The sequence below is a fragment of the Limulus polyphemus genome, unplaced genomic scaffold (assembly GCF_000517525.1).
Source record: "Limulus polyphemus unplaced genomic scaffold, Limulus_polyphemus-2.1.2 Scaffold253, whole genome shotgun sequence".
Lineage (NCBI taxonomy): Eukaryota > Metazoa > Arthropoda > Merostomata > Xiphosura > Limulidae > Limulus > Limulus polyphemus.
The window spans coordinates 125326-136849 of NW_013665863.1; the positions used below are offsets into that span (position 1 = coordinate 125326).

Genomic DNA, 11524 nt, shown 5'->3' on the forward strand with positions numbered 1-11524 from the left:
ACAAGTACAAAATGATTACGAGGTCGGTCAATTGGACCGACCTCGTAGCGAGAGTCTGTAATAATCAAAACATGGTTTGACTCAACTTTGTTTTCCTTATACACAAGTCCTAGGCTCTTAGTTACACTACATCGATGACCATGATAGTATGATAAACAAAGTACATACTAACAGTCAGGAACATATAAATTCTAACTGGAGCAATATTTAAGTCAAGTATGAATTTTACAGTGTAACATTAAATGTTAATATTGAAAGTAATGTAGGGATGATCTATGTATAGTTGTGTCATCGCTATATTCTTGTTTGCATTCTTTTTTGGCATTGCCATCCCTACATCATTTTACATTTACAAAATGTTTTTTCGTGACGTTTTTTCCCCTGACTGAAATTTAGTGTATTCTATGAATGTGTGTAATAAAATTTAATATTATGTGTACTGATTTAATTTTTACTCCTTCATTTCCTACATAATATAGGGGTTAGCTCCACAAAGACATCATTTGTATAGTGTACAAAGCATTGAGTATTCTACATGTTACAGTTATCTAATGTTCATCTATTGTTGACTGGTAATTCTTGTTTTACTCTCTTAGGCTCTTCAAAGGAACACTAGATTTCTATATAAAAGCTAATTTCAAGGGATAATGATAACATCATTTACAGTAGAATTACGATTTCTTTTATTACTACTGGTTATTACGGCTAAGCGATGATATCGTGCACTGCCCAAAAACACATAGAGTGGATTTAGTTTTAAACTAACGTTAGTGATAAAATAGTTGTAGAGTTTCCTCGACTGAAACAAGAAGAAAGGTGGACAATTTGATGGGTTGTTACTTTCTGGTTTAATATCTTAGCGATGTTTCTTGCCTTGGTTTTGAGCTTGTTGAGTAGAGAAAATAAAAGTAAACGGCAATCATCTTTCAAAGCAAAACTCTCTGTCACCGTTGATTTTTTAACGTGCATATTTGTATTATGCCTACTGAGTACCTTGACTATCCCTACATATAGTTATCACATAACCAGGCCCAGAGAGAGCCAATGGTAGAGCTCCCAATCAAACCATCGAAGGTGGTAATAAACCATTCCATGTTAGAACAGATTCCTGTGTACAAGAGGCATCACCAGGAGATGTCTGCCAGATAGACCAAAACCTGGGCCCTCTACAACTGAGAAAGGGACCAACAGAAGTAGAGAGCAGAGCCTTCATCGCAACTCAAGGAGGAGTTATGCCACTTGTAAGTCAAGCTAATGTAAAACAGAGGAACACTGAACACTAACCACGTGAATCTTATTTGAAACATCGAATGAAAGTTGAGCTGGTGTCATGTTTTAACATCGACAGGCACTTAAGATTCCATGTGAGCCATTTTGTATCTGTTCTTCTGGAGTTATCAGAAACTCGAATTAGCTGTCCTATAGTGATTGATTTTATGGTCAGTTACGAGCCAATAGCACTAAATGCCGTGACACTCTAGCAGGGACTGGAATTGAAAAAACACCACAGCAACAATAGAAAACATATTTAGTGAAACGTATCAGAATTTATAGTAATCTGTAAAAATTCATAGATTGAAGATGATACACAAAATATGTACACGTGAAGTTTCATGAAAATTGGAAAAGTATTAAGTATTAAAAAGAACAACATAACAGATAAAAAGTACTCAAATATGATAATATGTATTTAACGGATTTATATAACAAAATGTGTTTATTCCGGAAATTCGCAGAAAGCTACACAAGGGCTATCTGTACTAGCCGTCCCTAATTTTGAACTCATAGACTAGAGATAAGGTAGCTAGTCAACAGCAACCACCGCCAACTCTCGGACTGCTCTAATCAAACAGTTGAATTTGACCGTCCGAAAAATGCGGAGAGCGTTCTTTTTTTTTTTTTTTGCCGTAACAGAACATGCACCGTGTACCTTCGAATACGCAGCCCAACACGTTAACCATTAATCTACGCCTGGACAAGATAGCAAAATAATATTTGTTTTCTGTTTTCATGCTTAGTTTTGTTTTTGTTATAATGAATAAGATCTCAGTTTTCACGAATAATTGTACCTGTACATATTTTGTGTATCTTCTTCGAAGTACATATTTTAACAAATCATTGATGATAGAATTCGTATATTCCAAGATGTTTCTTCAAATATGTTTACATTTGTTACCGTTGTGAATCTGTTTTTGCACACAGTGCTGTTTGATTGATGTGTATATTTAGCACATTGAATTCCTGAAAGCCCAATTTTTATATTCACGAGAATGAAGTGAAATACATGTTGCAAAATTCTTACGAATATCACATCATGTCACTGGGTGGCGCTATATTAGCTCCTAAAAATAAATAAATAAATAAAGGTCAAAGGATGTGGTAAAGAAGACTTTGGTTTGGTTGCATCAGTTAAACTTGTAAAAAAGAACAGTAGTCACGTTATTTCCAATAAACAGATGATGACAAAACGAAACAGGAAGTTTTCTCAGTGTGAACAGCACAGACCGTTTTTTTTTATCATCTCCAAACAGCCAATTACACACGGAAGAATCGCCAAAAACGCTACCATGTTTCATCTTTTTTTTTTTCTTTCTAAAAATAAAATATCGATTTGTTTTTAGTTGCAGTACTGCATTTTTCCAAAAGTAAATGGTTCTTTATTGAAATTGAAGGAAATATGTGATGCCTAAAATATAATGTATTTTCTGTATAATTATAACTAAAACTATTGAGTGGTTTGTGGTAAAAAATAATAAATAAAATATTTCTGTTTTTCCTTACATTGAAACTTCTTGTTTTAAATATCAACGCCAATGAATACACATCTTGGTTTGTATATATGCATAGATGCATGTATGTACGGACACGAATGATAGGATAAATATTTTCTCAAGGACAGTATCCTATCTTCATTTTCTGTTCTTCCATAAGTTGCAATTGATCTGGCCTTTCTTCACGAAACTTTATTTACAATCTACGAGTCACCTTTAATATTATCGTAACAAGTCTTCTTCGTGTTCTTTCCTTAAGCTAAATGTTATGAAGTACACACATCGCTTATTTTGTACATTTTAGGAGACACTTTATCAATAATGAACAAACTGATAAAGAGTAAAACAGGAATTCTTCAAAAACTTAAGAAATAAAAAAATGAATAAAATACTTTAAGCAGATGAGAACATACTTGAAGAAAAATAAAGTTTGTTTAAAAAAAAAAGCCGAAACATCGAATGTCGCTGAATCGTAGTTGACGAAATACGTTTTTCCTTTGCTGGTATCTAAATTTTTACAACATTTTTATTCAATGGTTAAAACAAGTATTTATGAAATATGTAAATTATCATTAATCAAAACCCGGTTTTTTGTGCTATAAGCCCTCAGAATTACCGCCGAATCACTGGGGAGAGGGGGAGGGCAGCATGTATTGGAATAAAGAGTATTATTAGTTATGAAACGATTCCTTTAAACCTTTTGTTAGTTGTGAAAAAAAGTAAATAATTCATGGTGCTTTGGATTTGTATGTTTATTTCATAATTTTTATAGTGTCTATTTTTAAAATTAATTACAGAAAAATGTTAGCAGTAAAACCTAGGTCATGATGCTTAAAATACTCCAAGAAATGGGTTACCAATTCTATTTTTTGTTACAACTTTTTGACTGATTCAAGCTACTTTTATAGAAGCCCTAAAAGAAATATACTATTAATTATACAGGTAGACATATCCACTCTCTCTCCTGAAGTACGATTTATTCTGTGAAGCTGTGTTTCATCCTGATAAACCATCCCTTCCTCAAAATATCGAACAAATTCTGTCATTTGGAGGGGGGGGGGGGGGTGAATACTTTTCTCCTTTTATTTATATCTAGCGAAGTTCTTTGCAGATATATATCCCTCCATCTTCGTTACTTTTGGATCAACGCACACGGTTTACATTGCGACTTGTTTTCATTTTACGTAAAGGTGCTCGTATATATATGGTTGGGCAACACGACAGCAAATACAACGAATTCATTTTCGAACGTAATATTTCAATTAAACAAAAGCCAAGTTAACAATAGAATAAAATAAGGTAAATACTTCCCTTCAAAATCTTGAAAACACTTACTACAAACAAAGTAATTTCATATTTTTTTTCTAATATAAAATGCTGGATCCAAAATCATCAACTCATAAAATTCCCTCTACATTTGCTATTACTTAACGATTTTTCTGATACACAAGTTAATAATTTAATCACTGATTTTCTAATAATTAACTTTAAATTTGAATGTTCAGGTAAATCCAAATCTGAAGCATATATATCTCACCTTTAACTTTGTTGTTTTGAATATTCCAAAACCTCGGTTTCTAAACCTATACATAAGAACGTATTTCTATCTTAAAACTCATTAGTACACAAAAAATCATTATTTTACTCATTTTGAGCTTTCAATATTCAAGGTGTTATAAACTTTAATAAATATTTTATAATTATCTATGACTATGTACTAAAAATAATTCAAAAGTTCACCGTCATGAGTGTGTGAATTTTAGGCAGTTTTGAAATTGTACACGAAAGATATCTTTAAAAGACCCCTAAACATGCGTGAAAACCTATTAATTCCTTCACTGTGGAAAGTGAAGTTAATCACAGTTCATAAAACCGTTGATCCAAGTCCCATGCTGCTCTTGGAACTATTTATTCCACTGTCGCCCTTGGTTATTCTGATGGCTATAATTATGTATTAATTCCACAATTTCTACAGAAACAAACTTTTTCATAGGACGTCAACGAGGTCAATCTTAGGAAGATCCGTCTTGGCAAACTTTCTCTCCACTCTTCGTAGATATCGGTTGTGAAAATTGCTTTTAAGCATACCAAAAGCATAAAAGAGCTGGGTCGAGGAACTTGACAGGCATATGGTCAAAAGAAATGCTGTGATTCGGGTGTCTTTGGCATCTTTATCATGAAAAAAGCTGTCGATTTGAAAGTATGGCTAAAAACTTGTGAACCTTCGGCCAATGGATCTTCAAAAAATTCAAATTCAAGAGAAATGTCCATTTTAATTATAATATGTGTTTTTTTGGGGGGTCAGAGGATTCTCTTTCATAACCATACCCTTCACTTTGTGGATGAGAGCGTTGCTCCTGGTTAGTCTGGAATGTAGTTTTGGAGTCCGTTATTGTTGTAAACGCTTTGAATACGAGCTTTTCTGCTCCATGAAGAACATTAAAGTTCCATTTTCAAAATATTATGTCTTTTGGCTCTAAATAGTTTACCCATCTAGCTATTTAAATCTATATTTTTGAAAACCATTAATTCTACCAGTGGCGGTATTGAACTATCAAGCTATAGGGAATTCACCATAAACCAAATATATAGGTGCTAAATATGTCGCCCTTAACCACACAATATCTTGATTTGAAAACTCATTTTTATATGTTATTCTCCTGAGTGAACTTTTCTGTGAGGTTCAGTACATTTCAAATCCACACATATGTGAAACATGCTTTAAGATATAATCTAATACACAATTCCAATTGTTGACTTATACTCTTTAATATTTTTACGTGTCATTCTCCTAGATGAATTTTTCTATTATGTCCAATACTTTTAAAATCCATACAAAACTATAATCTAACACACAATTCCAATTGTTGACTAATAACTGTATTTTTAAGTTTTAGGCCCCATGGCCTTTTGAATCCCAACAACTATTGTGAATAACGATTTTTTTATTTGCTCACTCGAGATGGACGATTAATCTATCACCTATGAGTATTGAGTATGTAATCAATTAATCGAAATTAATGTTTATTGTTTTTGATTATTTCAACTATCCAAGTAATCGGAATATTGCCAATAGGATTATTATTTTCGATTAATTCAAGGTTGTTCACCTTAATCGGTTAACGTCACGACTCATAAAAATAATCAACTAATGAAAACTAGTATTTCATTTATCACTATTTTCCATTATTCCAGTTTCTAAGGACTTACAACGCTATAAACCGGGTTTTGTGCTTAACTTCGAAACAACAACAACAGTTATTCCAGTTTTCCAAGTAATTTCGTTTAATCTATTTGTTTGTTTAATTTCACGTAAAGTTATTCGAGGGCTACCTGCGCTAAGCCATTTGAGGACTACTTGCGATAAGCTGTTTGAGGGCTACCTACACTAAGTCATTCGATGGCTACCTGCGCTAAACTATTTGAGGGTTACCTGTACTAAGCTATTCGAGGGCTACCTGCGCTAAGCTATTCGAGGGATACTTGCACTAAGCTATTCGAGGGCTACCTGCGCTAAGCTATTTGAAAGTTACCTGTACTAAGCTATTCGAGGGCTACCTGCGCTAAGCTATTCGAGGGATACTTGCACTAAGCTATTCGAGGGCTACCTGCGCTAAGCTATTTGAGGGTTACCTGTACTAAGCTATTTGAGGGCTACCTGCGCTAAACGTCCCTAATTTAGAAGTGATAGAATAGAGGGAAATTCCGTTTGTGCTAACATCACTATTTGAATATAATTATTCAAACATTCATAGTTAGTACTGTTTTCCAGGCTTGTGATAGTGAGGAGGAAACCTTTATAACGATTCATGGTTCTCCTATAAATATTACGTTATTTGGCCCTCTGAGAAAGTTTACACTAGCTTTCTGAATAGTGAGTGGTTCGTTATCTTGGGTGAATCTTTCGTCGGTTGTTTAAATATGGGCATGTCATAGATTATTTGTTTAAGTCGAATCAGAACGAAGCGCGTGAGCAAAGTTTAGCAGTATGCATCTGAATAAACGAAAACTTAGGATAAACAAACCAAGTCTAGATCTTGTTTACACAGTCAAAAAGTATGAACATAGAACACCTGGACACTACATCTTTCCTTTCCAATAAATATATAGTTCGTGAGGAATTCAAAGTCATTTGATGTGTACAATGAAAAAAAAAAGCGTTAATAAGTTATTTAAGACTTTCTTGTGGCTTGTTTGTTGTAGAGCAAAGGCACATTGGGTTATCTGATATGTCCACGGTGCGGAATCGAACCATGGGTTTTATCGTTGGAAGCCCATAGACTTACCACTGTCCTACCGGGGGGATTATTATGGTATTAAAAATATTTTATTATTATCTGACTTATTCATTCAACGCACCATGAAGACATAAGAGACCCCCAGGGTGACACAGTGGGACAGATCCCCTTCCTCTATTCACTTCGCGGGTGACCCTAAGAACATGACAGGTTTGGTGACAATCGATCCAACGGTTTTGTCAAATAATGGTTTAAGTTTAATTAAAGGGGTTTAAGAAAAATGTGTTAGTTTGCATTTATGTTGGTTCATTAAACTTGCTTTATAATAGCTTTTATTTGGTACAAGTAAAAGTAAATGTTTCTTATATGCACAATACTGACGGGGGCTTTTAAAGCTTACTATGACACTAAAAAACGCCACCAGAAGCACCCCAAGAAACGACATAAGACAGCTTCTAAATGTTTGTATGATTGTCTTTTAAAGACGCAAAACTACACAGTGGGTTGTCTACACTGTGCCAACTGTGGGTACTGAACCCTGATTTATAGCATTATAAACTCCCAGGAAAGCATACCGTTGAGATAGTGTGGTCATTTTTCAAAGAATGATATTCTCTTATGAAATACAATGAGAATTTGTAAAGACAAAAAAAAAAAAGTTCAATGTGATACGTCAACTGAAAACCCGCTAGTTAGAGCCACACTAGCTATTTATAAATATTGACAACTCAAAATGAAACCGTAATATAAGGATGTAAACACATACTCAGATATAGCTACACTATCCAGAAAACGATTAATCTTTAGAACTTTGGCATAAACATGAAACCTTGAAATTTTATTAAAACAGGCAGTTACACAATAGATCATTATTTCAGTTTCAAATTTATTTGTCTTTTCATACTAAAATACGAGTTCAATACTGAACTACTCGTATTTAAGTATGAAAAGACAAGTTCATTTGATGCTCAAACTTGGCTTCAACCACGTGTCTTTGAAGTATATCTCGGCAAAAATATACTTCATATGTTTTTTCGTTTTATATTTGTTCGGTAATGTTATAAGTTCATTTTTGTGAGAGAGCAAATAACGATATTTTTATAACTTAGATAGAAAACGTTTCTTGTCCTCCGGTGGAACAGCAATAAGTGCATAGACTTATAACACTAAAATCCGGTGTTCGATTCAACGCGGTGGGCACAGCAGATAGCCAAATATGGCTTTGCTCTAAAACGAACAAACAAAACGTTTCTTTTGGCATTAGTATTTTCAACCTGAAGCTAAACAAGCAGGCCAGGTTAAGTCAGTTATACCTAGCTTTAGAACTCCTGACTAGAGGAAAGACAAACAGTTAGCAACACCTGTCGCCTACGAGGCTACCATTATCAGAATAGTGAGACTGACTTTTGCTATTATCGCACCTCTACAGCTGAAAGTGTGGAACGTGCACAGCGACGTATCGTGGCTCGAACCTCCGATCTTCGGATACGTAGTCTGCTACATAACTACAAGACTACGACCGATTCGTTTCCTATAATAAAAATATTAATAACTAGTATAAAAGTCCATCAAAAATGACGGGAAACCAGTGTTGAATGATTAAAGAAAATACAAAATTTAACTGAAACGAATTTGTCTGTACCTCCAACATACCCCTACTCTTCACTTATTTCATCAGTCTCAAAGTAATTTTTTTAATCACCAGATTTTAGTAAAAACTATGCAGGAAAATGAAATGTTATCGTGAACGAAAGTATGTGTGCACTCTGAAAGAGGCTTAAATAGCACACTTGAGCCCTTTCACTGTATTCTAGGTCAGGAAGTAGAAAACATAGTGCGGACATTCCGACACAAATGTTCAACTCATTCGACTGTACAAAAGTTAAAAGATATTTGGTAGTAATAAATGCTTATTTTGCTTTATGTTTTAAGGCCAAGTAGGTAATATATGTGTTAAAATACCAAAAGAATATTTATTAATTGGCATTTATTCACCTCTTAAAACTTTTTATACACTGACTCTATAACGTTAGTAATAGTAGGCCTATTTGTAGTCTAATTTAATACATAAACGTAACGTAAGGCTTAGCTGAAACACTACTTGGTAATTAAAATTTTTATTTTGCTTTTGCCTGCAACTAAATGTCATAAACTTCTGAATTACACTATTTTGCTGTTATATCACGGAAGTTATCAAAAATAAATAAATAATAAACACACTTTTCTAACAAATCAACATGAATATTGAGCATTTAACATAAACACCGTAGTCGGCCTCAGAACAATCAGGTAATAATTTTGTTGCTAAGCGACGATATATATTGGTGAGTATTACCAAAAAAGGAGCGTGAAAGCGTTCTCAACAGAGTGACAAAGGGAATAAGCCCTTTATAGTTAGTGTTTCGCTCGTTACTGCTTTCCTTTGTAGTGTCAGACTTAATTTTCAGGGGAAGCAAGTAACGTATTGGTTAAGCCACTGTTTATTATTATACTTTTAATTGGTACTATTTATGTCCTTCAACAAAGCCATTATAATTGACTTTATACTGTGTTTATAAGGGGACGTAAAATAAAAAAAGGCACATTAAAACACAAAGTAAAAATTGTAGTAGAATTTTAGTGTATCAAAATATGAATAAAAGTTCGTTGTTGTTTCTTTCCATACAGTACATTTATTACGTTAATCATAAAATGGCTAACTCTTTCTGGAGTCTATGTAAAAAATGAATACAATGAAAGTGTAGCATAAGTCATACTGTGGACTATGCTTGTCATAATTGTGTCGAGCTCAACAATTCTTAGTGACAACAAATCGTTTATTTAGAAAAAAAACAAACTTGGTTTTTATTTCAGCAGATCTCCCTTTCTTTGAAAAGTAAGTGTATTCTGCTGAATCCATAAACTGTCATCTCCTTTACTTGGTATAAATATAAACGCTGCTATTACCCTAAGCGGAAGTCTAAGACTAGATCTAGTAGTCCCAGGTAAAAAAGTTAGATCTGAAATGTATAGATAACACAAGACTGCGACAGTTTTATTGTCTGGAAATCTTTATATGTTCTACAGTAATTCCTGTACGCTGAATCTGAAAATGATAACGATATTTCTATATCACGTACAGATTTTTCACAAAACATCATATGTACTTTTACATAAGTTAATCATTTTCATTGAAATCAGGTCACATTTTGTTGTGCTTAAAATGTTGACAACCACTGGCTATAGATTTCTCTAGAGTAATCGTGACGTGAGAGTCTTATCGATCGTTCTAGAACTCACGAGAAACACACCGCTAGTATATAAACGGTTAACAGGCCGCAAGACGTGTCATTTCTGGATAGTATTTGTTTGTGCGTGCACTTTGACATTGCTTTGTCTTTTCAACATTATTTATTCGTCGCTATGGCAACAAGAGGTTGTGTAAATGACCCAAACAAATTCTGTTATATTTGTGGTAAATTTGTTGTGAAATATCAAAGGCAAAACATCAAAGAATTCGTTAAACAAGTGTATTACGCGTATTTTGGAATAAAACTGGGGGTCCAAGCTAAATCATGGGCTCCGCACAAAGCTTGCACCGTTTGTGTCAAAGAGTTGAAACAATGGACTAAAGGTAAGAAAAAGTCTTTGCCTTTTGGAATTCCAATGGTCTGGCGTGATCCTAGAAAGCACAAGATGACTGCTATTTTTGCTCATGTAACTTACAAGGCTACAACACTGGAAATAAAAAAGGAAATTTCTTATCCGAACCTTCAATCTGCTATAAGACCTGTTGCTCATGGACCTGATGTACCTGTACCTACTCCACCGGACACTCTTGAAACAGTTTCATCTGATTCTGGTGTAAATAGAAATGATGATAGGGATTATTTTCAACTTGAAACGTCTGGAAAGGTTTCATCAAGACATCAGGTAAATTGAGAGGAGGTATCAGGGAAGGTGGAGCATCAGCATGATGGTTGATTACTGCTGGTTATTGAAACGAGATGCTTCAGACGCAATACATAAAAGAAAGAACACAACACGTAGTTTTGAGACTAAAAGATGTAGATTTCACACGAAAAAACAGGATGAATGAGGATGCATATTCATTGACATCAATGTTCTTCCCTTTTCTTCAGTTTGTTTGTATTTTGTTAACAAACATAATAATAAAAAATGTTCATTGTGGTAAACGAAATAATAATTTGATCTAAGTAAGAGTTTTTTCTTTCCAATTTGTAAAAAATCCTTACGTGATAGAAAAAAAAAGAATAATAGTTTTGAAATCTGCGTGGCTGAATTATGGGAAATCCGTTATTAAAACTAAAACAACTTTTATGAAGTTTAATTTCACAGCAGGCTTGTGTAATATAACATTGGGTTGTATATAAAATGGTATTGACGAAACATTAGCAATCTTAGGACATTGTGAAAAAATATGAGATTACATCTGTAAATATTTTTTATCACCATACATTTACCTCTGATAGTCAGTTTTCGGCGGGAAGGAAGAAGTTTGTTAGTGGAACACAT

At 33.8% G+C, this 11524-nt stretch overlaps 1 protein-coding gene across 1 annotated transcript in view; it reads right to left on the minus strand.

The window, feature by feature from the left end:
* Positions 1-3817, minus strand: part of LOC106478815 (WD repeat domain phosphoinositide-interacting protein 3-like) — a 9539-nt gene extending 5722 nt beyond the window's left edge. The window contains exon 1 of the mRNA XM_022382504.1: positions 3712-3817. Within this exon, the coding sequence (XP_022238212.1) occupies positions 3712-3817 (106 nt within the window). The remainder of the gene's footprint in view (positions 1-3711) is intronic.
* Positions 3818-11524: the final 7707 nt, after the last annotated feature.